Here is a 27580-nt window from a genome sequence, read left to right as displayed (position 1 = left end):
TTGTTTACAGAAGACATTTTAATACACATAGGCACATTTATATTATATATGCTACAGCTCAACAGAAGCACTTGTTTCCCATTCGAGGGCTGCCAGATCAGCTGCCTGTTCACAACAGCACAGATAAGTGAAGTTTGAAATTTTAATATCAGTGTTTAATATCAGTCAGACACACTGAATTTGTAATAAACAGGAATCACAGACAGATAGCAGGAAACAGGATTTTATGTAGACAATACAGGGACAACTGGGTACTGAAACAAGCTTGCAGTGCTTTTCGTGCCTTTTCGTTTAGCTTTTGAAGAGCTAAAGCCTTAGCATTACTGCCTCAGCCACAAGCAGCAACACTGGTCCCTAGTAGCTACATTAATACTTTTTCTTCCTACTTATTCTTCCATCCAATCTACAAAAGCTATGATAATAGAACATCTAGTGGTTTCTGGTTAAAACTTTCCTATCAGAAGAAGCCTAGCCACTAATTAATTAGATTACCATAATTAATTTAGCAATGCTCTGTGCTGGTTGCTGTTCATTCCTGCCCTAGCAATGACCTCAGGCAAAACCAGTGCCACCATGGCAGTGGGTTAGCCATTAGCAGACGACTTCCTGGAATTAGGGTTGTGGCATAAGTTGCCGGGTTTGACTGCCCTACCCGTCTACTAGAGGTCACTGAGGGTGTACTGGAGGTGGGCAGCTCTGTCACAGTGCAAGAGCCTTATAGCTGGGATGCTCTTGGACTTCAAAACCTGCTCAGACTTTGCAGATGCTCCATACAGGCAAGGGAAGCTGCTGGGAGAAAAAGATTCAAGAGTACCAGGCCAAAGGATTTAATAGTCATCTTGTTTTCTAAAAATCACAGCTCTGAGCCTCGGTTGTCACGACTCTGGAAGAGACATGTTCCACCTAGCGGGATATTAACGTTTAGCCCAAGTTATAGAATAAAACCAAAGGATCTGATGTCAACAACTAGCAATGACCATAAAGATTTAGGAAAAGTTTAAATTTTGGAAAAGGTTTTTGTTCTCATGTTTAAAATGCACAGTGGTGGGAGGTGATTACAATCAGTTGTTCCACACTGTCAGATACCATGGTTTTGCTTTTCAAACTTGAAATACACTGTGTGTCATTCACCTGGCTAGCACTAGAAATCTGTCTTACTCTCTTAGCCTGTGCTCTCTCATCTGTGCATCCATGGTTCCTAAAAGCCCACAGAGGTGCTTCAGTCACAGAAGCAGCTCACTGGAAATAAAACTAGGGATTCAGCCTACAGAGATTGTATCGGGTTCCCATCCCATCATAAATGTATACGTGTGAAATGGCACTATGGCTTAACTCTCATCACAGTGGAGATCCTAATGGTTCCACGGCTCTTTGGTAAGTGTAAGTACAGGAAAATTTCCCAAAACCTCTTCTTGGGAAGGATGCAAACAAGGTCACAGTGAGAGCAGGAACCTGGTTACTTAGGGAGGTGAGTCCACAGCACACAAAGGCTTGAATCAAAACAAATGAAGGATAGAAGTAAACATGCAAGTAGTCCCTGACACTCATGGGGTTACCAGACTGCAGCAGAATCTGGTCACTTTCTTATTCTTGCTCTTTCCAACACATCCCCCTCTCTGAAATGGAGTCAGGGCAATTGCTTCAAGTTTACAGTGTTTGGAGAAAAACAGAATAGCACAGACAAATGATGTGGGAACTGTAGGGAAAAGGAATCAAACAAACAACAAAAGAGCTAGCTTTTAATTATGTAACAATAATATGGTTGCTCTTAGAGAAGCGCTATTTCACAGCTCTGCCCAAAACTCTGGGCCTATTAGCTCAGTGAGGAGAAAACTGTGAATGCCAAGCTGAAGTTTAGCTCTGGCTTTCTACACATACTTGGTTGCCCCAGTGTAACCTCCTTATGGAAAAGCCCTGCATAAAAGACAGCCATCTCTGTTTCTTCAGTCCATTTTCACTTGCCTGGCTTCCCAAATGGGCATCAGTCAGGTCTTCCCAGTTGCCAGCTTACTGCCATCTTGGTGTGACACATGCTCTCCATAAGTAAGGACAGGTTTAGGTACTCTGAGTAGCCAAGAGGTGAAAACAATCCCCCACCAAGCCTGTTCACTTCTTGACCCTACCCAGGGGCATATGGGTTGCCAAAAATAGTTCTGCAAAGATCTGTGTATCTGTACAGTGGAGTTACATCATATGCACGTCTCACTTAGGTGAATTAAACTTTGTGGCAAATCAATAAATAAAATATAAAGAAAAAGAGTGAGACATCAGTGATATTTTAAATAAGTAGGCAATTCTGCCTGCCATTCTCGTAGTAAGCACAAGGGAGAAGGGAGACATGATACCACTGTTCCCTTAGTCTCTATGAACTTGCCTGTCTTGGATGTGTGGGCATTCCACTGTTCTAAGAGTAATTCTAAGGCCAGGTGCGGTGGCTCACGCCTATAATCCCAGCACTTTGAGAGGCCAAGGTGGGCGGATCACTTGAGACCAGGAGTTTGAAACCAACCTGGCCAGCATAGCAAAATCCTGTCTCTGCTAAAAATACAAAAAATTAGCTACACATGGTGGCACACACATGCGATCCCAGCCACTCAGGAGGCTGAGACACAAGAATCACTTGAACCCGGGAGGCAGAGGTTGTAGTGAGCAGAGATCATGCTACTGCACTCCAGCCTGGGTGACAGAGCAAGACTCTGCCTGAAAAGAAAAAAAAGAGTAATTCTAGTCTATAAAAACAAGTATAATTTGTTCAACATTTTAGCTCATCTGGTATTAGCCAAAATGAGACCAAAAATAAAAATAACTAAGTCAAAACAAAACAAAAGCAATGACTTGTTTCATTAGTGAAAGGTGACGCTGCATTGGGCTTCACTGAGAAAAGATACTTCCCATATGTTATGGGTAATTTAAGGGGTTTTTCAATGGTAAATTTTACTATCTTCTAAATTCATTTCTAACTTAGACAGTAAACCCCATATAAGATGCAACTTTTCTGAACTGCAAGGTGGACATACTTTCAGTGTGATGACATTCATTTCTGATCCTCTCCAGATACAGGTCTCTGCTAATCTTCAGAAGACAATTAGCCCTCAAGGAACATGCTTCTTGGAAGGAGAGTGGTGGGCTAATATTTAGCAATTTGCTTGTTAGGAGGGAAAAAACTAGCATTTACTGGTCTCCATGGTGTAAATGCTCCCATTATTACCAATTTCAAGTTACCAACTTCACACTGTTGAAGAGGGAACTGGGAAGTGGTGTGCACGGCAGGCTTGTGCTGGCTGAGATAAGCGGATCTAATGCTGATTCACGCACATCACTGGAAGGCCCTCATCCATCTCTGTTACTTTTAATCTGATTCCATTCTTGCCTCCCTGACAGAATTCCTTATCTTTATCCAAGTAGCCTGGGGAATTCTGACCACTTTATGAAACTTTCGAGGTCTGAAAAGTCTCACTGAGTCCTGTGTCCATTTGTCCATTTGTCACTGTGTAATTAGGAGTGGAAAAATAAATCTATATTCATATATTAATTTTAAAATAAAAATAAAGGCGGTTTAGAATAACAACTATAGTACTAAAAAGGCAGGGTGTGGCTCATCTAGTATAACCCTCTCATTTTAGATAAATAAAGTAAAGCACAGAAAGTGGCTAAGTGACTTGCTCTAGATCACACAGTTGATTGATGTGAAACAACATCCCAGGAGCTCAGGCCCAGGACCCTTCACTGTGTTGTGCTGCCTTTTTTGAAAGATATTCATTCACATTTTCTAAGTCATGATGTGTGGAGTGGCAAGAACTACTGTCAGCTTTTCTTGACATATGTAATTAGAAGTTTCTGGCATGAGATTGTCCCAAGAAGAAGACATGAGGCCTTTACAAGTTGTTATTCTGACCATCCTCATCTTGTGGGTCTTTGGTTTGTTCCAAGGCTAGATTTGGTTGTCTTTTGTTAAAGTCCCTTTTTACTCTTAAAAAGAAAAAAAAAAGATGTTTTATTCTTTGAAAAAGAAAATGAAAGGTTTAAGCTTTTGAAATAATATTAAACCCAATAATTTATAAATAAACATGAGCCAAGGAAATCTTTTAAAAGGCTTTGATTTTTAAGTGTTTAAATCCGAATTCCTCTTCCCTTCTCACAAACAAAAACTTGATGCTAGGCTAATTTGTCAATTAAAAAATGTTAAATACCTTACAAAAAAGGTTTCTACATTTTCTATAATAGATTGCATCATTTTCCCAATTAGAAAATAATTTTTAAAATGTTAAAAATATATTTTCTCTGCAAGTAAAGTCTGGCTGAAACATGCCACCATTTCCGGAGCTGTTGTTCTCCCAGGAATTACTTACTTTTCTCTGTTGAAAATTATGAACTCCTTCTGGACAGAGTCAAGGTGCTCTTGAAGAAGACATGTCTTCCAGGTGAATGTAGAAAAAAAAAATAGAGGTATAGTTAGCAGACAAATGAGGATCTTCAAACAGCCAATAACCTGTTGACAGTCTACTCAATGAATAGCCCCAAATTGAGAAGTAAATAGTATCTTCAAAACGGATGCTATGTGAAGAAGATTCCGGGAAGCTGGCAAAACAGGAAACACTAGGAATCTGTCTCCTCTCCTAGACAGCGATTGCACTGGCAGAATCTGTCTAATGTCACTATTTTAGAACTCTGGAGTCTATTGAAAGCTTGCAACTTTCAGGGAAGGCTTGGGTGGCAAAGCGCAGTTAATTATGACCAACTTAAGCTCTTAGCACAGCAGCAGCTACCCATCCCTCATCCTCCAGCCCCATGGGAGGGAGCTGAGCACACACATGTTCCGGAGCAGTTTGCACACAGCCTGTGAGAGTCAGGATGGAAAGCAAGAACCGTGTTCTCCAAATTCTGAGGATCTGTGCTTCCAACACTGCTGCTTCTGATCACAGAGGTGCGAACAAAATGCTTGATGGCCATTGTTGTTGCACCTCCCCCACAATGTTGCCAGCCACTCTCCCTCAGGTTGAACTGACTTCTGGGAGAATTAAAGGGCCAGCACCTTTTCGCCCCCTTCATTTTTCTCCTTTCCTCCTTTTGGGAGCCACACGTGAAAGGCTGGGACATTCAAAAACAACTGCATCTGTAGGGAAAATTAGAAAGTGACTGCACATGCCCAGGGAAAGGTGCAGGCTCAGAAAAGACCTAAGAAGATCTTATGTTTACACCTCAGCTGATCCTTGGCATGGAGACAGCTTACAACAATAATAAAAAATAAAAATAAAAACAATAACAAAAAACAGCAAACTGTGGGGATAGGAGAAATCTGATTTTCCTAGATTTATCACATTATTAGATTCAAGTGTCCAATACAAAAAATAACAAGGCATGCCAGGAAATAGAGAAGTATGGCTCATTCACAGTAAAAAAACATAAACCAAAAAACCTATCCCTTAAAAAGACCTAATAGTAGATCTACTAAAGACTTCAAAACAACTATTTTAAAGATGCTCAAAGAGCTAAAGGAAGATACAGAGAAAATCAAGAAAATGATGTGCAAACAAAACTAAAATGTTAATAAAAATATAGAAAACCTAAAAAGAAACTAAAAAGGAATTCTTGAGCTGAAAAGTGCAATAACTAAAATTTAAAAATTTGCTACACGGTTTCTTTCAGTGGCAAAACTGAGCAGGCAAGGAAAGAATCAGTATCAAACTTGATGACAGGACAGTGGAAATTACTGAGTCTGAGGAACAGAAAGAAAAAAGATTGAAGAATAATGAACAGAGCCTATAGCAAGCTTGTCCAACCCACAGCCCATGGGCCACATGTGCCTCAGGATGGCTTTGAATGTGGCCCAACACAAATTTGTAAACTTTCTTAAAACATTAGGAGACTTTTTGAGGGTGATTTTTCTTTAGCTCATCAGCTATCATTAGTGTTAGTGTATTTTATGTGTGGCCTAAGACAATTCCTCTTCTTCCAACGTGGCCCAGGGAAGCCAAAAGATTGGACATCCCTAGCCTACAGAATGTATGGAACACCATCAAGCAAACCAGTGTACATACTGTGGAAGTCCCAGAAGGAGAAGAGAGAGAAAAAGGAAAACAGAATACTTAAAGAAATCATAGCTGAAAGGCATGAGCCCCCAAATCCAAAAAGGCACAGTGCATCCCAAGTAAGATGAATTCAAAAAGACCCACATTGACACATAATATAATCAAACTTTCCTTTTTTTTTCTGACAGACTTTTGCCCTGTTGCCCAGACTGGAGTGAAGTGGCATGCTCTCAGCTCACTGCAACCTCCTCCTCTTGGATTCAAGAGATTCTCTTGCCTCAGCTGCCCAAGTAGCTGGGATTACAGGTGTGCACCACTACACCTAGCTAATTTTTGAATTTTAAGTAGAGGCAGGGTTTCATCATGTTGGCCAGGCTGATCTCGAACTCCTGGCCTCAAGTGATCCGCCTGCCTCAGCCTCCCAAAGTGCTGGGATTACAGGTGTAAGCCACCATGTTCAGCCAATATAAGCAAACTTTCTAAAGCCAAAGACAAGGAGAGAATCTTGAAAGCAGCAAGAGAGAAAAAATTTGTCAAGTACATCATAAGATGATGGGCAGATTTCTTATCAGAAACTTTGGAGGCCAGAAGGCAGTGGGCTGATATATTCAAAGTGCTAAAAGAAAAAAACCTATCAACCAAGGATCCTCTATCTGGCAGAACTGTTCTTGACAAGTGAGAGAGAAACTAAGATGTTTCCAGATAAAAGTGGAGGGAGTTTATTACCACTAGAACTTCCCTGTAAGAAATGCTCAAGGGAGTCCTGCAAGGTGAAATGGAAGGACATGAGACAGTAACTTGAAACTATATGGAGAAATAAAGCTCTCAGTAAGTGTAAATACGTTGAACAATCACAAAAGCCAAGATTATTGTAACAATAGTTTGTAACTCCTTTTTGTTTTCTACATAAGAGGCTAATACATATTTTAAAAACAACAATTAATCTAAAAGCTAGTATTATTGTAAATTTAGCTTGGAGGTTCTACCGGGATTTTGTGAATAGCCTAAAAACATCTCTCCATACTGAATCCTGATAGACTGTTCCCTCAACAATGTATTGGAGTTGATTAAGTATCTTTCTCTTCTAGTCAGCAGAGCCTTCTTTATTTGTGACTTTCTTGCAGACATGCAAAGCATTTGCTTTGACACTGCACTGTCCAGCTTTCAACATCTATTGATGACTTTTTCATCAAAATGAGAAAATTTAGCCTCAAAAAAAGATGATTACCAGTCCCAGGACAGAATTAGACCCAGATCAAATGTTTTAAAACTCTGCAATAAAATACTTCCAAATTTCTTCTGATGAAAAATATTCTTTAAAAAAAATCACTCAGTCATTTATTTTTTTTTTAACCTAGGAATTAGAATATGCTGAGTTCTCCAGTACTGGAGAGTTTTCTTTCAGAGTGCCCGTTTAGGTGACAGGAGAGGAAACAATACAAAGCACAGAAGAGGGATGGGGAACAAGACAAAGGAGAAGACACAGTTCTGTTGTATTTCACTCTCATTTTGCAAACGGAGGCATTTGTAATCCTGAGTGTTTCCAGTATCAGTCACAGGGGACAGGCAGCTACAGGATAAACATAATCTGATAAAAGCTCTTTGGAGCAACACTTTTACCCCAAAATTTTAGGAAAAATAATTTTTAGCATTAAAAATCAAAGTTATAATTGAGTGAAATGCAAAATCCACATGGATTTTTTTCCTCTACTATGTAACTATTTTATTTAAACAAAGATATGAAATACATACTTGCAGATGACCTTTTAGTGTGACACTTCAGACCCCATTACCCTTAAAGGGTTCATGTTCAACATGTTCTTTTTTCTCTGCTTTAGGTGGAGAAGTTTAAGAAGTGTGGCCAAATGGATACATCAACAGGAATAGCCATAAAGAGAATATGAAATGAGGGGTAAGAAAAGAGAATGGAGAGACTAATGGGTCATACATGACTTAGAAGGGAAATGATCGCTTAAAATCTTAGGACTCACATATCAAGGATGAGCAGAGCAAACAGTGATAAAACTATCATAGCTGGAGATGGCATCTGAAATATTGGAAGGGGTTAGAGCAGGTGGAAATCTCAGAATGAGAACAAGAGGACTTAGGGAATTTGCCTCAACTCTCAGACAGACTGGGTGGCATGGCAGTCTGTTGATTCTATACTTTAAAGATATTGAGCAGAGCAAGATAAAGTGAAGGATATTCTGGAGGGAAAGAAACAACAGAGGCATCTGACATGAGCATAAAAAGAGCCAAGGAAAAGAAAGGCTAGGAGTCAGGAAGTGCAATGGAAAGTAAAGCATCACAACAGCTAACATTCTGTGGAGCACTTTACATGCACTAATTTACTCAGAACAAGCCTATGAAGTTGGTACACATGCCAAATCCATCTATAAATGAGGAAACTGAGACATGGGAAAAATGCAAAACTTTAGTTATGTTCCTCTAGTTTATCACATCCTAGATTCTATAACAGTATATCTCAACCATGGTTGCACACATAGAATCACCTGAAGTAAGTTTTTAAAATACTGAAACCCAGGATATAAAATCAATGTGCAAAGATTGCTGGCATTCCTATACACCAACAACAGGCAAGCAGAGAGACAAATCATGAATGAACTCCCATTCACAACTGCTACGAAAACAATAAAACACCTAGGAATATAGCTAACAAGGGAAATGAAGGACCTCTTCAAGGAGAAATACAAACCACTGCTCAAGGAAAAGAGAGAGGACACAAACAAATGGAAATACATTCCAGGTTCCCAGATAGAATCAATATCATGAAAATGGCCATACTGCCCAAAGTAATTTATAGATTCAATGCTATTCCCATTAAATGACCATTGGCATTCTTCACAGAATTAGGAAAAAAAACTATTTTCAAATGTATATGGAACCAAATAAGAGCTCAAATAGTCAAGACAATCCTAAGCAAAAAAAAAAAAAAAAAAAAAAAAAGACTGGAGGCATTATTATGCTACTACACTACCTGACTTCAAACTATACTACAAAGCTACAGTAACCAAAACAGCATGGTACTGGTACAACAACAGACACACAGACCAGTTAAACAGAATAGAGAACTCAGAGAGCTCAGAATAGAGAGCTCCTTTTCCAGGCTTGTGGCTTGATTGGAATTCCCTTGCCAACACTTGACTCTTTTCTAACGTGGTACCTAAACAGTGATGAATTTGGCTCTAGAGTAACAAGGTAACTCTGAGCTACACACAGTGGGGCATAAATGGGGCTAAGCTATAGCTAACATGATATTGATATGGTGTATGTTCTGGTTAGATTTGGCTGAAGGAGTGCCTTCAGTGTATGGCTCTAGATAAGATTAAAGGCAGGAGGATGAGTAATGTCATGAGCGTTTTTAACACAGCATGGGTAATTCCTATGATCGGAAACCACCTGTCATTTTATTTCCTCTGTAACATTAAGATCTACCTGTGCCCTGAGATGTGCTAGCCTTGAAATGCTCTTGTCCTTTCGTGTATGCTCACCTACCTCTGCTCAATCTGGAGGAACCAGATCAAATGTTGCCTCCTCTGGAAAGCCTATCCTAACCCTTCACTCAGGTCCAGTGAGCAATTCCCAGAGTACTTTGTGTATCTAACCATAGCATTGACCACCTAGTCAGAAACATTTCCTAACATAGCAGGAACTTTACAGTCACCTGAATAAATGAATGAATGAATGAACGAGCATGTTAATAATATGATAAGGTAAGATTGACTCTCACGTTTTAAAAGCCTTAATGTAAAAGAGTGAAAACAGAGTGAAGAATCAGATAAATAGTTCATAATCTTTCTGATTCTTCTTGGAAGAAAGACTATTCTTGTTTTGAAGCAAAATACCTTTTATTTTTGAATCTGGGGTACAAGATTAGAAGAATCTAGAGAAAAATGCTGATGTAAGCAGTTCCAAGCCCCATCTCTCAACAGAAACATCAAAAAAACAAGCAGATACTGTCAAAACCAACTTTGTCAAAACTCCGGAAAGCACTCAAAGGTTTACTGGAACCAAGTGAACACTAAATTAAGAAAAGAAAAACAACTTAAAAATGCTCTTGGTGCTAAATCTCAGTCAAAACATTAGCTGAGCACAGGCTAAAGTAACAGAGACTTCAGTGATGACACAACAAAGAAGACAATCTCTGCAAACATTGTTTGGAGAAGTTGCTAAACAATGGATAACTACAGCCTTCAACAATCAAAAAATAGCAAACCATGAAGAAAGGAGGAACCTGATTTCCAGAGTTACCACATTATAATATTTAAATGTCAAGTTTTCAACAGCAACAGAAAAAAAATCACAAGGCACACAAAGAAACAGGAAAGTATTGCCATTCAAAGACTTAAAATCAACAGATAGAAATTGTCCTGAGGAAGCTCAAACATTGAGCTTTCTAGGGTGAGATTTTAAAACAACTGTCTTGAATATGCTCAGAGTTAAAGGAAACCATGGAAGGAAACCACAAAACAGGTCTCAAAAAATTTAAAAAGACTGAAATAATTGGAATGAAGGTAGGAATCAATAACAGAAGGAAAACTGGAAAATCCACAAAAATGTGGAAATTAAACAACAAATTCTTAAAAAAAGAGTCAAAAAAAGAAATCACATGAGACATCAGAATATACTTAGAGATGAATTAAAAACAAAACACAACATCCCAAAACTTATGGGATGGGTGAAGGCAGTGCTCAGAAGGAACTTTATAGCTATAAACAGCAATATTAAAAAAGAAGAAACATCTTAAGTCAAAAGCCTAACTGAACACCTTACTAATATGTTAAGGATTTTTGCATTTATATTCATAACAGATGTCAGTTTGCAATTATCATTCTTTGTGATGTCTTTGTCCAGTTTGGTATCAGGGTAATGCTGGCTTCGTAGAATGAGTAAGGGAGAAACTATTTGCAGTTCACATATCTGATAAGGGTCCAATATCCAGAATATGTAAAAAACATCCTATAATTCAACAACAGAAATGACAAGGTGACATTTAAGGTGTAAAGAATGAGAGGAAGCCCCCTATGTGAAGATGCAAGGGAAGAGCACTCTAGGAACAGGTAAGAGCAAGGGCAAAGGCCCTGAAGAAGAACAAAAGGCTCAGTGCTTGAGAGTGAGACAGTAAGGGCCTGTGAGGTTGGAGGGTTTTCAGTGAGGGTCAGAGTGGGATAGTACAAGGATGTGGCAGGAAAGATGGGCAGATCATGTTGAGCATGGTAGGTATGGTCAAAAGTTATTCCCAAATTGCTCAGTTGTTTCTAAAACTTTAAAAACTTGTAATAAAAAGGATCTCTTGGTTTTTATCACATGTTAGGTCCTGTTATCAGAAAGGCCTGTATCCACCTTGAGCCGAGTTCTGCTAGGTCAGGGGAAGGAGCAAGTCTGGAGAAGTGGGTTGGTTATGACATGATCATGAAGAACAGACCATTGGGAAGACGACAGTTCAGAGACAAGCAATATGCAGGACGGGTTAGCAGCACAGCTAAGCATTCCTTGGAGGGTCCTAGAAAACATTTCCTGAAGGGAATCTGATGAGAGCCCAGTTCTGTGATCAAACAGGACTCAGATGTGAACGTTGGTTAATTGTCCATTGAAATATATAGCAGCCCCTGACAACTAGAGAAATTAAGCAGATGGAGGATACTTATTTGTTTGCAGAGCCATCTTTACCACAAGACTACACAATCTTTGAGAAAAGGGACAGCACTGAGTACAGAAATTATATCTCAATCATTTCTCACTCCAGTGTTTAGCATAGGACCTGGCAGATCATAGGTACTAAATAAAAGTAGCCTAAATGAATGGATGGAGGGAGGCAGGGATAGGTGGAGGAATGGAAATGGTTGTGTGGATAGATAGATGACCTTTAGAGGCAAAGTAAATGTTTATTACTTCATCATCATTATAATTCACAGAGCCACATGTGAGTATAAAATCCTACTGTTTGCAAGTTATTTCACTGAAATCTGAGCTCTGACTCGGACAGAGAATAATATACTTAGTTACAAAGTTAATTTAACTCAGCCTGAAATCCAGCGATAGTGCTCCACCATATTAGAATTCCATCATTCCTGTGAACAGACACTCCTCTGTGAGGCTTGATATCATAAAATTCTGCTTGTGGCAAAGAACAGACATCATCTCTAGGGTTGGCTGCTCCCAGAAACTCCTCAAAGCAGGAGTGAGGTCCAAAACAACCATGTGTGTACTTTGAAACCTGCCCCTTTACCATAATTTTATGAATCATCCCCTGACCTAAGCTTGGCCAATGACAGTTCCTCTCCCAGGAAATTTGTAAATTTTGAACTGAGAACTGGAAGAGAGAAATAACTGAGTCAAGTTAATGGCAGAACTCTAGACGGAAAGCCTACAAGTAAAACATTGCTGCTAGGATCCTCAGAGCAGCTCTGGTCTGCCCTTTTAGAAGCCTGGCTGATCTACTTCTCCTATTTCACTAAGCAGCAAAAGCAGGAAGCTGAAATGACCTCCCAGTAGAAGCTCCCGAAGATATTGCAGCCATCATGGGGATACCCATGACCCTGAGTTTGGTGGGGACCTGCTTACCTGAGAAGAATCGCATTTCCTCATATCTTTCTCCTTCTTTGCCAGACGCTTTTTTTTCTTGTGAAGAGGTTTGGACTCCAAAATCATTTCCTCGAGTTCAAAGGTAGGATCACAATTCAGTCTGCCTTTCTGCAAGGAAGACAGTTGGCTCAATCCTCAGATTACTGTATCATTCTGAAAAACACACCAGACCTAATATGGAAAATAACACTTAGTCTTAATGGAGCAGTCCATGAATAATACACTGGGATTCCCACTCTAAGTTTTACATTATTTATTGCCAGCATTGTTTTTCATATTCTTTGTTTATTTTTCTAAACTCTCAATTAGGCCTCAATGAGTAAAAACAAAAGCCAACTTACAATTATTTTTCTAAAGTGGAAAATAATTTTTTGGGTTATGTTTCCCAAAGTGTGCTCTAATAATCATGTAACTCAGAATCACCTAAGTTGCTTGCTCAGCTTCCCAGTTCTCCAACCAGACTTCCCAAATCAGGATTTCAGAATGTGAGGTCTAAGAACTTCCACTTTAATAAGCTTCCCAGATGATTCCGATTCACACTAAAGTCAGAGAAGCATAACGTAGAACTTCTTTTGAGCCAGCGTTGATGGCTAATTGCAGGGACGCAACACATAGAAGGAGGGGGAAGCAAGAGTTGGGGGTGCCTAGACCTTCATTGTGTCATGTGTCAATTATGGTACAAGTTGCCCCTGCTGGACCCTGCAAAGCAGAGAGGTAGGAACTCAGACCTAACCTCCTGTTGCTCCACAAGGTACAATTCCACTACACTGGTTTCTCCTTTCTCTCACTTTGTACTTTCTTCTTACCCTCTCATTGGAGCATGCCTCCTGCTGTGTGTACATGAAGGATCACACTATCACATTCCCACAGCAAATGCCTCATTTGGACTTGAGTAATTTTTTTTTTTTTGAGACAGGGTCTCACTCTGTTACCCAGGCTAGAGTGCAGTGGCACAATCACTGCTCATGCAGCGGCACAATCACTGCTCATGCAGCCTCAAACTCCTGGGCTTAAGTGATCTTTCTACCTCAGCCTCCTAGGTAGCTGAGACTACACCCAAGTACCACCACACCTGGCTAATTTTTTTTTCTTTTTTTTGTAGAGACATGGTCTTGCCATGTTGCCAAGGCTGATCTCGAACCCCTGATCCTCCTGCGTTGGCCTCCTAAAGTGCTGAGATTGCAGGCCTGAGCTGCCATGACAGCCAAAACAGAAAACTGAACTGGTTCTACAGTCCCCTTTAGAAGCCTCTTATTCTGCCCAATGTACCTACAACTGAACATATAATTTCAGTTCTAGGCAGAGAGAAGGAGCTAGAGGCCTCACTTGGGACCTTTGGCCTAAGCTTCTGGACTCTGGCTCTTACCAGCATAATGCAGTAGACCACAGAAGTCCATTGGTTTGGCTATCCATCCAATGGGAATTATGTGTCTTTGGTTATCAGTCCTTACAAATATAAATCCCTGAGATAGAACAAACAAAGGACGAGGGGCAAATGGTAAAATAAATTCCTCACCCCAACTCCAGCAATTTTCAATTCTTTGACTCAGATCTCTAGGGACACAAACTTCTGCATCTTTAGAATCAAAGAAAACTTAAAAAAAAAAACAACAGCAGATTAATGAAAATGACTATTTGAAGAACTAGGACTTCCTTTCAATAAAAACATACCATAAAAAGTGGTTAAAAGCTAGAACTTCAGTTGCAAATATACCTGGATTAGAATCCCAACTTGACTACTTGCTAGCTTTGTGACCTTTGGTGACAAACTTACCCTGTGTGTGTCTCAATTCTGTCATCTGTAAAATGGGAATTGGGGCTCTCTTAACAACACTGGTGTGATTATCTAATGAGACAATGTGTGAATCTGGCACACCGGGTAATGCGCACTGAATGGGAGTTATTTGGGTTTGTTAGGATTGACTCACATTAGGAATGAAACCTGGAATGAGCCTCTTCTGAAAAACTGCATCCCAGTTTATATCATTCATATACGGGAAGTTCTGGACATCAGATAACTGAGAAAATCGTTGGTCTGGATTAGGTTCGAGTAGCTGCCAATAAAATACAAACATCAAGGCCATAAGAAAGGATAGGAGGACAAAAAAAAATCTTACAAATTCCCTCTAAATGTTTTCAACTGTAGAACTGAAGGAAAAAAGACAGTGTCCCCTATCCCTAATCCCATAAACAACGTAGATCATACATTATTAGAATGAACAGTATGTAGGATTCTGCAATGTGATGAGTAAAAATGGCTTGTCCTACTAAGTCAAATGTATCTTTGATTCTTGACTCCTCTACTTACTAAAGGCAAATTTGTTCTCTAAATCTTAGTTTACCCATGTGTTTAAAAAAAAGTGGTAATAATGTATTTCATACGATTGCAATCAGGATTAGTGGGAGGCTATTTATACAAAGTGCCTAGTAGAAAACCTATGGTGACAAATGTTGATACATTTCACAAGTGGAACTCATTTCCTACTAAGAATTTTAGCTGTTTTTACAACTAATTAAAATACACTGGGGGTGGCATAGATAAGGTGTAACTAAAGTAACTGTTATAGTTCTAGATTTTACTAATTGAGATAAAAGATTTTTGCCCCCTTAACCATTCCTGAGCCAACATCACAGCAATTGTGTGGCTCAAATAGGCATTGTCAGTCCCACTTGAGAATGCTTCTGAAGATGACAACCACGCAACCTCAGGGTGTAATTTGTGGAGTGAAGCAGGGCTGTCTTGGAACTAAGCAGAATTTGCTTATGGAAAATGATCCCCCATTCTATGTCTTTGACATTACTGATGCAATGTCCCTATTCCAAAATAAGGAACTTGACTCCAAAAACAAGAGACACAAATGATGACTCCTTAGCCACTAAAGCTATTTTCCATTACCAGCCACAACTGGTGCAATTTTCTCCTCAAAAAAAAAAAAAAAAAAAAAGCCAAGCCCATTCCTCTTGGGCCCCTCATTCTTGTTTTGTATCATCACTCAATATACACTTTTGACCTCCTGCTATAACTGTTCTTCATCTGTTTGATGAACATGGGTACCTTGAAAATCTGATGAAAGCTGTGGACCTCATTTATTTGAATACTTGTCAAATTTCACTTCTCAGGCTTTGTGTTAGATGCTGAGAATACCATGGTACACACGTCAGACATGGTCCCTACCCTCATGAAGCTAAGAGGAAAATGGTACGTAACCAAGGATCACACAAATGCTGGGTATAATTTTAAACTGAAAAATGCTATGAAGGAAAGATAGTGTTATGTGAACTTACACCAAGAAGGTGATATTTGAGCTAAGAGCTAAAGCTGTGCTTCCCAAACTATGCAGAAGGGTCAGTTATTTTTGTTTGTTTTTGTCTGTTCAATTTCCAATCCACTAAAATCAGTATGTGGTCTTATTATGCATTGCCAGTATGCAGCACCCCACATAGACACCTTGTGACTTGAGTTCAACAACTGTCAAACAAGCTTGGACCCTCTTCAATAAGACAAGTCCACTGATCATGTGTTTAGATGCTACAGCAGTGTCCAATTGCTATAAAAGTTTCTACATGCTTCTCTCAAGTTCTTTACTTATAATAGACCTGCAGAAAAAATTCATGGACTAGAACCAGTGAACCATATTGAGTAGTACTGCTCTCAAGGAGGAACTAGAGGAACTAGGATTGGAGGCACTGTTCCAGGAATAGTGCACACTGGCATGTGCGAAGGCCCTGTGGTGAGAGGAAGACTGGTATGTAAAAGTGAAGAAGTGGAAAAGAAAGAAAAGAAGAAGAAAAAGGCCAAAGCAGTTTATGTGTAGTCAAAGGGGGGATAAAAGTCCAAAAGTCCAAAACAAGGCTTGAGAGGTATTTTGAACTTTTGTACCATAAAATTATTTTAATCTGTATTCTAAGAACAAGGAAAATATCCTGGACTGTGCTTTAACAGACCACTGTGGGACTGAATGGGGAATAGAATGGAGTGGTAAAAGTGTATGTGGACAAACCCGTTATAAGGCTAGACTGATGGCAGTTGGATCAGGGAAATAGTAGTGAGGACAGAGAGAAATGAAATATTTTAATACTTAAAATATAAAATTTCAGAACCTGGTGATGAATACGCAGATGACAAATGAGTCCTGGTTTCTGGCTGGCATAAGTGGATTTGGATAGAGAAGCCAGTCACTGAGAGAATTTCCTGAGAAGATATTCGGGAAAGACAAAGATAAAGAAGTCCTTTGAGTTTAAGATGGCTTTGGGACATCCAAGGGGAATCTGAGTTGAGTTAATGAAGCCATGTATTTGAAAGCTAACAGCTAGCAAATACACTCTAGAAATGTATATTATCATGACTGTCCCCAATATTCTATACTAACTTCTAAACTTAAACCAGAGAGCCTGCTTCCTTTTGTTACTTCCCTTGGACATGCAGTCTTCCTTCTTACCTTTTTAAGAAGTGACACCATTTCCTGTGACCAGGCAGAAGGGTAAGTTACAACAGTCGTCTCAAAAGTGTGTACAATTTCCTTGCTGGAAGTACTGGAGCGAATATGATATGGTCTCTTAAGGGAGAAAAGAAGTAAAAGTCTTCATTTGTATAGGACAAAAGAAAAAAAATTTTCCAAATGTTTCCAAGCTAAACTTCCAACCGATAAAATATCTATATCAATTTCTAACCCTGTCCAGCTGACTCTTGCATTGCCATACGTGTAGGTGGTCCTGTGTTGCCAGACCCCCTACTTTTTCTTAAAGAGCCGCTAGAAACTTATGGTTGCTTGTAAAATATCATAAATTTTAAAGTTGAACAATCCACTGAGCCAAACAAAACATTCAAGTGGGCTGAATCAGCCTCTGAGATGCTGATTTGAAATTGTTTTATAAGGTATTATATAAGTATTAACATGAAATACTGGACAAGTCCTCAATAAATGGAAGTCTAAAAAATTATTATGTAAGGGTTGATTGCAAGTAAATCCAGAATTTTACCATACCATCCCCTTCACTGCAACATAATGAGGAAGCTCAGGACAGAAAACTGCTCAGAAAACATCAACTCCAGTCCCACAAATGCTATGAGTCCCTGGTTCCACAGAGTATGGCAGGGATGAGAATTTTGTGATGAGGCAGAAGCTTTTAAAAAAATTTTTCAGGGGAAGAACCAGGTTCTTCTACAGTTTTAACTTTGAAGAAAAGTAATTTAAAAAGAAAAGAAATTAAACAAAAGAAAACTGTGGATTAGCTGTAGTTTTCACAGCTTTACACTAGAGGACAGCCTTTATCTATATTATTTTGTAGGGGACTCACCAACACTGAAATTTCATGTCTCTTATGTGAACTGTAAGCTACTCACAGCCAGAGATTATACCATTCTTGTTCATGAGACCAAGCATTCAGTAGGTGCACAGTACATGCTTATTTAATGAACAAAATTCCCATATTCGATTAACTAGCCATAGCACAGTTAATATGGATATACACATTGATCACATGCCTGGCCCTTTTAAGATATTTAATAAATGACTGTTGATGGATGACCTAAATTGGGGGAAATGAAAGGGTTTAAGTTTTTCCCTGTAGTAAATCAGTGTTAAGAGGTAATATAAAATAATCAAGTGTTTGAGGTTAAAAGGATTTGGTGCTAAACTTCTCCACTCAATTTCTGAGCTTGTTACTTCATCTGTAAAATGAGCTATCTCATGAGATTGCTGGAAAAATTAAAGGAGGTAATATGTGTAAATTTCTCAACAGAGTGAGTGGCTAATAGTATTAGACACAATATAAGAGAGAGATTTTTATCGTTATTGACACAAAGGTAAAAATGGGCATATGTAAATGTGAATGAATAGTGAACAGCAAAATGAGTCCTCAAGAAAAGTGATGGGAAGAAAAGCTTAATTTTACACATGGCAAGTCAATGTCAGTTATTCATGGAACCATGAAGTGCCAGGAGGTGGCCCTTGAAAGGGAGATTAATTCAAACATTTTTTTCTTTTTAAGTAAGATCTAAAAACAACTGCCATATTTTCCCCCTGAACACTAAATAAAGGACCATAGCTAAATCATATGTCCTGGTAATTATATAGTAGAAATAACTCATTAACTCAATATCAATAAAGGAGTGCTAGATGCTTTATCACCATTATCAATGTTTATTGATAATTTAGTAGCCAAAGGGTTAGGTTACTCCATATGATTCAGACCATGTTTATCATTAAGAATCAGATTAGGCTTAGTATACTCAAGCTTCTAGGCTTATATGTGTATGCACATGTGTTTTTTATTTTTTCTATGTTTCTTCTTGATTTTAATTCATTGCTGCTTCTCAACCTACTGTTTCTGGGCCACCTAGAAAATAAAATGATTTTATAAACAAATGAATTAACTGATGAATGCCACAGCAGCTGGCTTAAGTGTGTACATTTTTCTCTAGTTACTTTACAAGGCCATATGACTGAATTTAATTTTTAAAATCTCCATGACCTGTTGATTTATTAAAAAATAAATCACATTGTCTTTATCTTATTTTTTAATTTACTTTTACAGTTCTAAATTTTAAAATTAATTTGAATTAATCAACTACCAGAATTGTATATTTATGTATTTACCAATTATTTTTTGAATGCCTGCCATGTTCCAGCACCTTTCTTAGGCATTGAGGGTACAATGAACAACAAGACACATATGGTTTCTATGTTGGTGGGGCTTAGAGTCTACTTAAGGAAGCATGTAAATTTATTATATAGACTGTATACACACACACACACACACACTTAAATAAATGGGATACATGCTATAGAGAAAAATTACAGTATGCAGTCACAGTATATATCATACAAGCCTAAGGCAGCATCTAAACTAACAGTGAGCATATAGAGAATAAACAAAGTGGAAAAGGTGAAATGTTATATGGGAACAAATGATGTGTTGTGAATATAGTTGTATTTCAGAAGTGCAAAGGCAAAAGAATTGCAGCTAAGCATGTACAATGAGTACAAAACTATGTACACATCTATCCTAAGTTAACACTTTTGGATAATATGAAACTATAAAAGATGTGGACCTTTGCCTTTGCAACGGCAATGAGATAGTAGGGAGTTAGAGAGATGACAAAGCAGATTAATAGTTAAGGGACACATTCATTAAGACTGAAACCAAACTCAGAAATGATGAGAATGTTTTCGAGCACATTTTCTCATTAAGACATATACTTTTCTGTAAATAAAAATTTGTACGTATGGAGGAAATTGTTTAGCACCCTTCCTCTGTGGTTGAGTTGTATTGATGCTTGTAATTAAATGTTACTTCCTTTTATTCAGATAAGCTATATTTTGAAACATAATTGCAGGTAGCCTAGTTGGTCATTTTTTCCTAGAAGGTGTCTAAGTGATTTGTAGTGATTTGTTCCTCCATTCATTCAATAACTGTCAGGCCTATGAGCCCAAGCTAAGCCGTCATATCCCCTGTGACCTGCACATACATATCCAGATGGCTGGTTCCTGCCTTAACTGATGACATTACCTTGTGAAATTCCTTCTCCTGGCTCATCCTGGCTCAAAAGTTCCCCCGCTGAGCACCTTGTGATCCTCACCCCTGCCTGCCAGAGAACAGTCCCCCTTTTTCCTTTACCTACCAAAATCTTATAAAACGGCCCCACCCCTATCTCCCTTCGCTGATTCTCTTTTCGGACTCAGCCCGCCTGCACCCAGGTGAAATAGCCTTGTTGCTCACACAAAGCCTGTTTGGTGGTCTCTTCACATGGACGTGAGTGAAAATAACCATGTATTATATACCTATTAAAAGTTAAATATTGTGACCAGGTGCGGCGGCTCACGCCTGTAATCCTACCGCTTTGCAGGGCCAAGGCAGGTGGATTGCTTGAGCCCAGGAGTTCAAGACCAGCCTGGGCAACATGGTAAGACCCCACCTCTACAGAAAATACAAAAAATGTCCAGGCATGGTGGCATGTGCCTGTAGTCCCAGCTACTTGGGAGGCTCAGGCGGGAGGGTTGATTGGACAGAGGAGGGGGTGGTTGCAGTGAGCCGAGATTGGGCCATTGCACTCCAGCCTGGGGGACAGAGCAAGACTCTCTCGAGAAAAAAAAAAAAAAGTTAAATACTGTGAATAATACTAACCTATATAAGATACATACTTTACCTTTAATGAATTAACAACCTAATAATATACAAGAGATAAAAAATAAAAATTGATATGCCTATAGATTTAATCCTTAAAAAGAAAATAGATTTAGGTGTTCTGATCTAGAAAGCTGTACATTTTATCTTATGAAATGAAAAAAAAAAGGCTCAACAGGGTAAAACGTAATTCTATTTTTGCTAAAACAACACATCTATCTATATCTATCTATCTGAAGATAGAGTATCCTTATGAGGACAGAAACAAGTTGGAAGTGAATGAGACAAACTGCTAAGATGGGGCTTAAAAGTCAAAGGGAGTTTAATTTCTTAATTGAAAATGTTCTTTGCCTTAGAGACTATAGCTGATTTTTGCTTTCATTTTCATGGTTTTCTATATTTTCTAATAAGCTTAGATTCCGAAGATTCACAGGATACATAAAGTAAATAAACGTTTGAAAGAGATTCGGATCACTTTAGATAAGAAGGTCAGAGAATGTTTCTTTAGAGAAAGTGCTATTTTGTCATAGGTGATAAAGTATGAATAGAATTTGAATATAAAGAGATCTAGAAAAACCTCCCCAACACGAACTGGAATAGTTTAATAGTGTGTCCTTTCTTAGAAATGACCAAAATACTTGGCTATAAAGATTTTGAAAAGCCCTGCAATGAAGATATATCCTTTATTAAAACTTCATTTAGTGATTTCAAACCTTATGCAGAGTGATTTTTAAAGAAGACCAAGGTTTGCCTTGGAAACTATCTTTATAGGCAAAGGAACAAGAGGTTAAAAAATCCAGGAGATGCTTTGAGAAGAGGAAGAAGTTCTAAGAGGCCAAAATCAGTTCATGAAGGGTCAGAAACATACAAATGGAAGCAAAATCTGAAACGTTGACCTAATTCCGAAGAATACCAAGCTAAGACATCTGAAGTTTGTTGTGGGGAGTAGGCGGGGGTGCAGATAAGGCTTGTGAAGGGTGTGTGTGTGTGTGTGTGTGTGTGTGTGTGTGTGTGTAGCACTGGGGAGCAACAGTACTTTCTTTTTCTTAACAAAAAAGGTCATATCTGTGCTTTAGAAAAATGAATTTGTCCAAGTTGACATATCAGATCACAGGGAACTACCATAGAGGTAAAATAATATGGGAAGAAGAGAAACAATTTTCTTAGCAAAATTCTTTCCAGGCAGGCGAGAATACTTCTTTTAGATAGGTGATAGTTAAATCCAATCCTAGGCATGTTTGAAGAATAACAGGTAGTCATTTGTTTATTTCAACTCGCTCCTCTGCTTCTGTTTTGCTAGGTGTGTCATAAAAGATGAGGGCAGAGCACAATTGCTCTGAACCCCAGAAGCAGCTAGCAAGGGGCTAACACAGAAGCACAGCCACAGAAGGTGAGTAAATTGGCTGGGGAGAAAAAATTAAGGGTGAAGTGGGAAAGAGCAGATATGTTTCTACTTTTAAGTAAGTGTATGATTCTCTTCTCTGTTTTCCTATACAATCATGAGTAGCGTATCTACTTCTTCACTGGATTTATTTAGAAACTTGAAAAAAAAAAGCCCATCAGGAGACAAAAACAGGTAATATCTGAGGCTTCCTATGTAGGACTTACACATTTGGCTTACAAGGGTGGTCCTTTCACATCAATTTGACTAACTTATCCAAATTTGAATATACTTAAGACATAGTGCTACAGTGATTTCCTCAGGAAAGGCAGGAGTACTAACAATGAACTAATGAATGTTTGGGTGTAAAATGGACCCTGCAGAGTGAATGAAACAGATACAATTGTGAGATCCTCCTTTTTTTTGCTTTAGAAACACTCATCTTTGATTTCCTGAGCAAGATAAAGCCATTGGACCATGATGAAATAACCCCAACTTCTAACAACTGTTCTTAATGTGAATAGGTTAATTACTTGGGAGATGGCATTTTTAATGCAGAAATCATGATGGTGTGTTGTAGGACCAAAGAAGAGGGCTATTGACAATAGCAGAAAGAATGACTCCAAAAAGTTAGGAGAGGAGAGCTGCAGTATCAGGATGATGACTTGAGATACCCAATTCCTTAGTTCTGTGGGATAAACAAGCTTCTGAAGTCAGGTCTTCAACTCTTTGGTCTTAGAGGAATCACTGATTGCATCCGTCACTGGGACCTTGAGAGTATACAACCTGTTATGGACTGAATGTATCCCCCCAAAATTTCTAAATTTAATCCCTAACCTTCAATATGATGGTATTTGGAGATGAAGCCCTTGGGAGGTAATTAGGGTTAGATTAGGTCATAAGGGTGGGGCCCTCAGGATAGGATTAGTGGCCTTATTATAAAAAGAAGAGAAAGAGATTATCTCTCTCTCCGTCATGTGAGGGCAAGAAAGAAGCTGTCTGCAAGTCAGGAAGAAAGCCCTCACCAGAACCCAACCATGATGGCACGTTAATCTCAGAATTCTAGCCTCCATAACTGAGAGAATAAATTTCTGTTGGCTAAGCCACCCATTCTGTGGTATTTTGTTAAGGCAGATATTGCAGACTAAAATTTTGGTATTGAGAATTGGGATGCTGCTGGAACAAATGCCTTAAAATGTGGAAGTGACTTTGGAGCTAGTTACTGAGCTGGAAGACTGTGGATGTATGCACTAGAAATATGGATATTAAGGGTGATGCTGCTGAGGTCTGACAGAAATGAGGAACACATTATTGGAAACTGGAGGAAAGGTGATTCTTGTTATAAAGTGGCAAGGAGCTTGTCTGAACTGTGTTCTACTATTTTGCAGAAGGTAGAAATTGTGAGTGATGAAATGAGATATTTAGCTGAGGAGATCTTTTTTTTTTTTTGAGACGGAGTTTCACTCTCATTGCCCAGGCTGGAGTACAATGGTGTGGTCTCAGCTCACTGCAACATCTGCCTCCCAGGTTCTAGTGATTCTCCTGCCTCAGCCTCCTGAGTAGCTGGGATTACAGGCATCCACCACCATGCGCAGCTAATTTTGTATTTTTAGTAGAGATGGGGTTTCTCCATGTTGATCAGGTTGGACTCGAATTCCTGACCTCAGATGATCCACCCACCTCAGCCTTCTAAAGTGCTGGGATTATAGGTGTGAGCCACTGTGCCAGGCCAGCCGAGGAGATTTCCAAGCAAAACTTTGAAGGAGTAACTTGGTTCCTCGTGTCTGCTTATAGTAAAATGTGAAAGGGAATGTTTGAATTGAAGAAAAAATAGTTAAGCAAAAAGCAACCAGAAATTGAAGATTTCTATCCATATTGCAGAAAATGAGCAAGCTGTTCTGAAGAGAACACTAGAGTGTAGCTGAACAACCAATTAGTTATCTCAACAGAAGCCAGAAATAAAGATGGGATCATACTAGCAGATGCTGCCAGTTTGAATTTATGAAGAAAGGCTGTCAGACTTCTTGGATTTTACGGGCTGGGACCATAATGCTATCCAGCTGTGAACATGTGCTATCCTTCAAGTAAAAGGAAGAAGGATCATGAGGGCAATTCACAGATCACCAGGGCTGCCATTCCCACTACAGGTCCAGAGTGCACTGGCTTGGGGAGCAGGGTTGCCTCCACCTCTGTTTCGAAGGGCAGGACCACCACCCAACAGAGCTGTGTAGACAGAGCCTTCACAGAGAGCCATGTGGGTAGTGCCTTTGTAGAGAGCCACTTAAGCAAGTCCCCTCTCCCCATCCCCAGCCATGAGAGTGATGCTTCCATGCCCATGTAGATCTAGAGGGCAAACCAACAACTCAAAGAAGATTATTCTCGAGTTTTAAGATATAATAGAATTTGCTTTGATATGTTCTGGACTTGTTTAGGAGCTGATGCCCCTTCCTTCTTTCCCATTTCTCTTTTGAAATGTTGGAATGGGATTGTCTATCCCACAGCTATGATACCATTGTATTTTGGAAGCACATAACTTGCTTGTTTTTTTGTTTGTTTGTTTTTTGTTTTGTTTTGTTTAATGATGGGGTCTCACTCTGTAGCTCAGGCTGGAGTGCAGTGGCACCATCATGGCTCACTGCAGCCTCTACCTCCTGGGCTCAAGTGATTCTCCCACTTCAACCACCTGAGTAGCTGGGACCACAGGCTTGCCCCACCATGCCTGGCTAATTAAAAAAAAAAGGTGTTTTAGACACAGGGTCTCCCATGTTGCCCAGGCTGGTCTCACACTCCTGGGTTCAAGGAATCCTCCTGCCTCCTGCCTCTTAAAGTGTGGGGATTTCAGGCATGAGCCAGTGCCTGGCCACTTGTCTGCTTTTATAGGTTCATAGCTGAGGAGAAATTTTGCCTTAGAAGGAATCATACCTCGAGTCTCACCCATACACAATTTCTATGATGTTTAGATGAGATTTTGGACTTTAGACTTTAGAGTTGATATGGAAATAAGTTAAGACTTTTGGGACTGTTGAATGTATGTATTTTGCATATGAGAAGGACATGAATATTGGAGGTGTCAAGGATAGAATGTAATGGACTGAATGTTTGTGTCCCACTCAAAATTCAGATGTTGAAGCCTTAACCCTCAATTTGATGGTATTTGGAAATGGAGCCTCTGAGAGGGAATAAGGGTTAGGTTAGTTTATGGGGGTAGGTCCCTCATGATAGGATTAGTAGACTTATAAGAAGATGAAGATCTCTCTCTGCCATGTGAGGACACAGAAAAAAGGCTGCTATCTGCAAGCCAAAAAGAGATTTCACCATAACCCGACCATTCTGGCATCTTAATCTCAGACTTCCAACCTCCATAACCAAGAAAATAAATGTCTGTTATTTAAGCCGTCCTGTCTGTAGTATTTTATTATGGTAAGCAGAGCTGACTGAGATATAACCTTAGGAGCATATTTACATTATGTAATAGTTTGCACAAATTGTACAAAATATGTTTCAGCATATTTGCTTTCTTTTCATCTCTTTTTTTCTGGGAAAGAGTTTCTTAGTTTAAGAAATGTTTCCTTTAAAAGGAAATGACTCTAATTTGTCACTGAACCCAGAACCCAGGAGCCAAGTGATAGAAATCCAACAAGACAGAACATGAATTGTGTTGTATTAATAATTCACACTAGCCTTGGTGAGGTATGTCTGAATTAGAGTCCTGTACTATGACTGCAAAATGACTTTCTTTAAACAAACAGATATTTACACAAGATATTTAGTGAGGTGTATTGATTTCCCCTCTTTGGGAGTTTATAATATCCATATTATTCCTTTACTTTTAACTGTGTAATTTAATGGTAATTGACATGGTTGGTCCCATATGCGGGACAAATGAATTAACCTGTGCAGAAATCTCAAGGGGTGTTATCAACATCACATGGCATAGCTGATTTCAGCTTTCAAGTGAACCGCTTGGTTCTTAGCAAACAATACATTCTTTCATTCTAAAATAGAACTTGCTGGAAAAATAACCAAAGAGGAAATGCAATACTACAGTACCCGGCCTCTCAGCAGTTCATATGCCGTCACTCCCAGGGACCACCAGTCAACTGCAAAGGAATAGCCTGCTCCTTTTCTGGAGCTGAACATCTCAGGTGCTGAAAAACATGAAAAATTAAACCAGTTTGATTCCCTGAGACATTAATATTATATTTTCTCAACATGTTCCTCCAAAGGAGAATTACCAGGATCAAAAATATAAACACTTTTATGGATGTTTATCATCCGTTGCTAGATTGCTCACAGCAGGCAAACATTTCTAATTTTCTAATCTCTCTCAGTAGCCTCATTCATCAGCCAACACACACAGGCATGCATAGGCCTTCATGCATAAACTCTTCCCTTATTTAGATCACGCACCGATTAAAATTTGGGTCCTATTGGGCCTCAAATATGTGGCTCACCCTGAAATCAAGAAGGCTAAGAAGATGTTATTTGTTTTGATTGGGAAGGTTTGAACTAAAGGATCTAAATTTCTATAACAGTCGCAGACAACGTGCAGAATTTGGTACAGCATACATTGGATAATCTCCCTATCTCAGAGTCACCTGGAAGCAGCAAGGGAAGCACTTGCAGCCATCTGTTGGGGATGAGGGAGGGAGAAAAGAGGGAGCGAGCATTCTGGAGCGTAAGGTTTTACAACAGCTGTGGGTTCTTTACACTTTGTAACTCTGTAGTTCTTTCAGTTGATTCCAGTGGAAGGCAGAGCTACAGTCAATTTTACCCCCAGAGAGGACCCCAAGTTATGCATTCTCTAAGCACTTTGACACACCACGGACCTTTTACTTAATCTTCTAAGAATAAACCTAACTCCTGAGGGATGTAATAGGGAGAATGAAGCACAAAGCAAAGGCAGGGAGTACTTCTGCATGCTCACCACCATATTCCTACTGTCTAGTACAGAATCTGGCATTCAGAATCACTGGAGAGAAATTTGTTGAATGAATAAACAAATCAATTGCTCAAGCAATAGTTGTGATCATTAGCTCTGGAGCTGTGCTCTCTGGGTTCAAATTCTACGTTCACCACTTATTATGACCTTGAGCAAGTTGGCAGAACCTGAGAAACAGCAAAAGCAGAACAATAAGGCAATCTTTCTCTTTTCTTTTCTTTTTTTTTCTTCCTTCCTTCCTTCCTTTCTCTTTCTTTCCTTCCTTCCTTCCTTCCTTCCTTCCTTCCTTCCTTTCTTCCTTCCTTCCTTCTTTTTTTTCAGGGTCTCACTCCATTGCCCAAGCTGGATTGCAGTGATACAATCGTGGCTCACTGCAGCCTCGACCTCCCAGACTCAAGTGATCCTCCAACCTTGCCCTCCCAAGTAGCTGGGACTACAGGTGGGTACCACCATATTTGGTAAAATTTTTGTGCTTTTTGTAGAGACAGAGTCTTG

General features: G+C 39.2%; 1 protein-coding gene and 1 long non-coding RNA gene across 2 annotated transcripts in view; one reads left to right on the top strand and one right to left on the bottom strand.

Annotated features, from left to right (window-relative positions):
• STK32A (serine/threonine kinase 32A) overlaps positions 1–27580 on the bottom strand; it is a 151981-nt gene continuing 124401 nt past the window's right edge. The window contains 6 exon segments of the mRNA NM_001132142.1: positions 1–3969; positions 4350–4414; positions 12615–12743; positions 14564–14689; positions 17075–17191; positions 26194–26291. Of these exon segments, the coding sequence (NP_001125614.1) occupies positions 3876–3969; positions 4350–4414; positions 12615–12743; positions 14564–14689; positions 17075–17191; positions 26194–26291 (629 nt within the window). The 3' untranslated portion in view covers positions 1–3875.
• Positions 3877–21426, top strand: LOC129059568 (uncharacterized). The gene is made up of 4 exons (XR_008525545.2): positions 3877–6857; positions 7868–7941; positions 12513–12717; positions 15756–21426. It is a non-coding gene; the product is annotated as an uncharacterized LOC129059568 (long non-coding RNA).

Source organism: Pongo abelii, chromosome 4, assembly GCF_028885655.2.
Source record: "Pongo abelii isolate AG06213 chromosome 4, NHGRI_mPonAbe1-v2.0_pri, whole genome shotgun sequence".
NCBI lineage: Eukaryota > Metazoa > Chordata > Mammalia > Primates > Hominidae > Pongo > Pongo abelii.
Note: the sequence above shows the minus strand (reverse complement) of the source record. Positions and strands in the feature narration are given on the sequence as shown.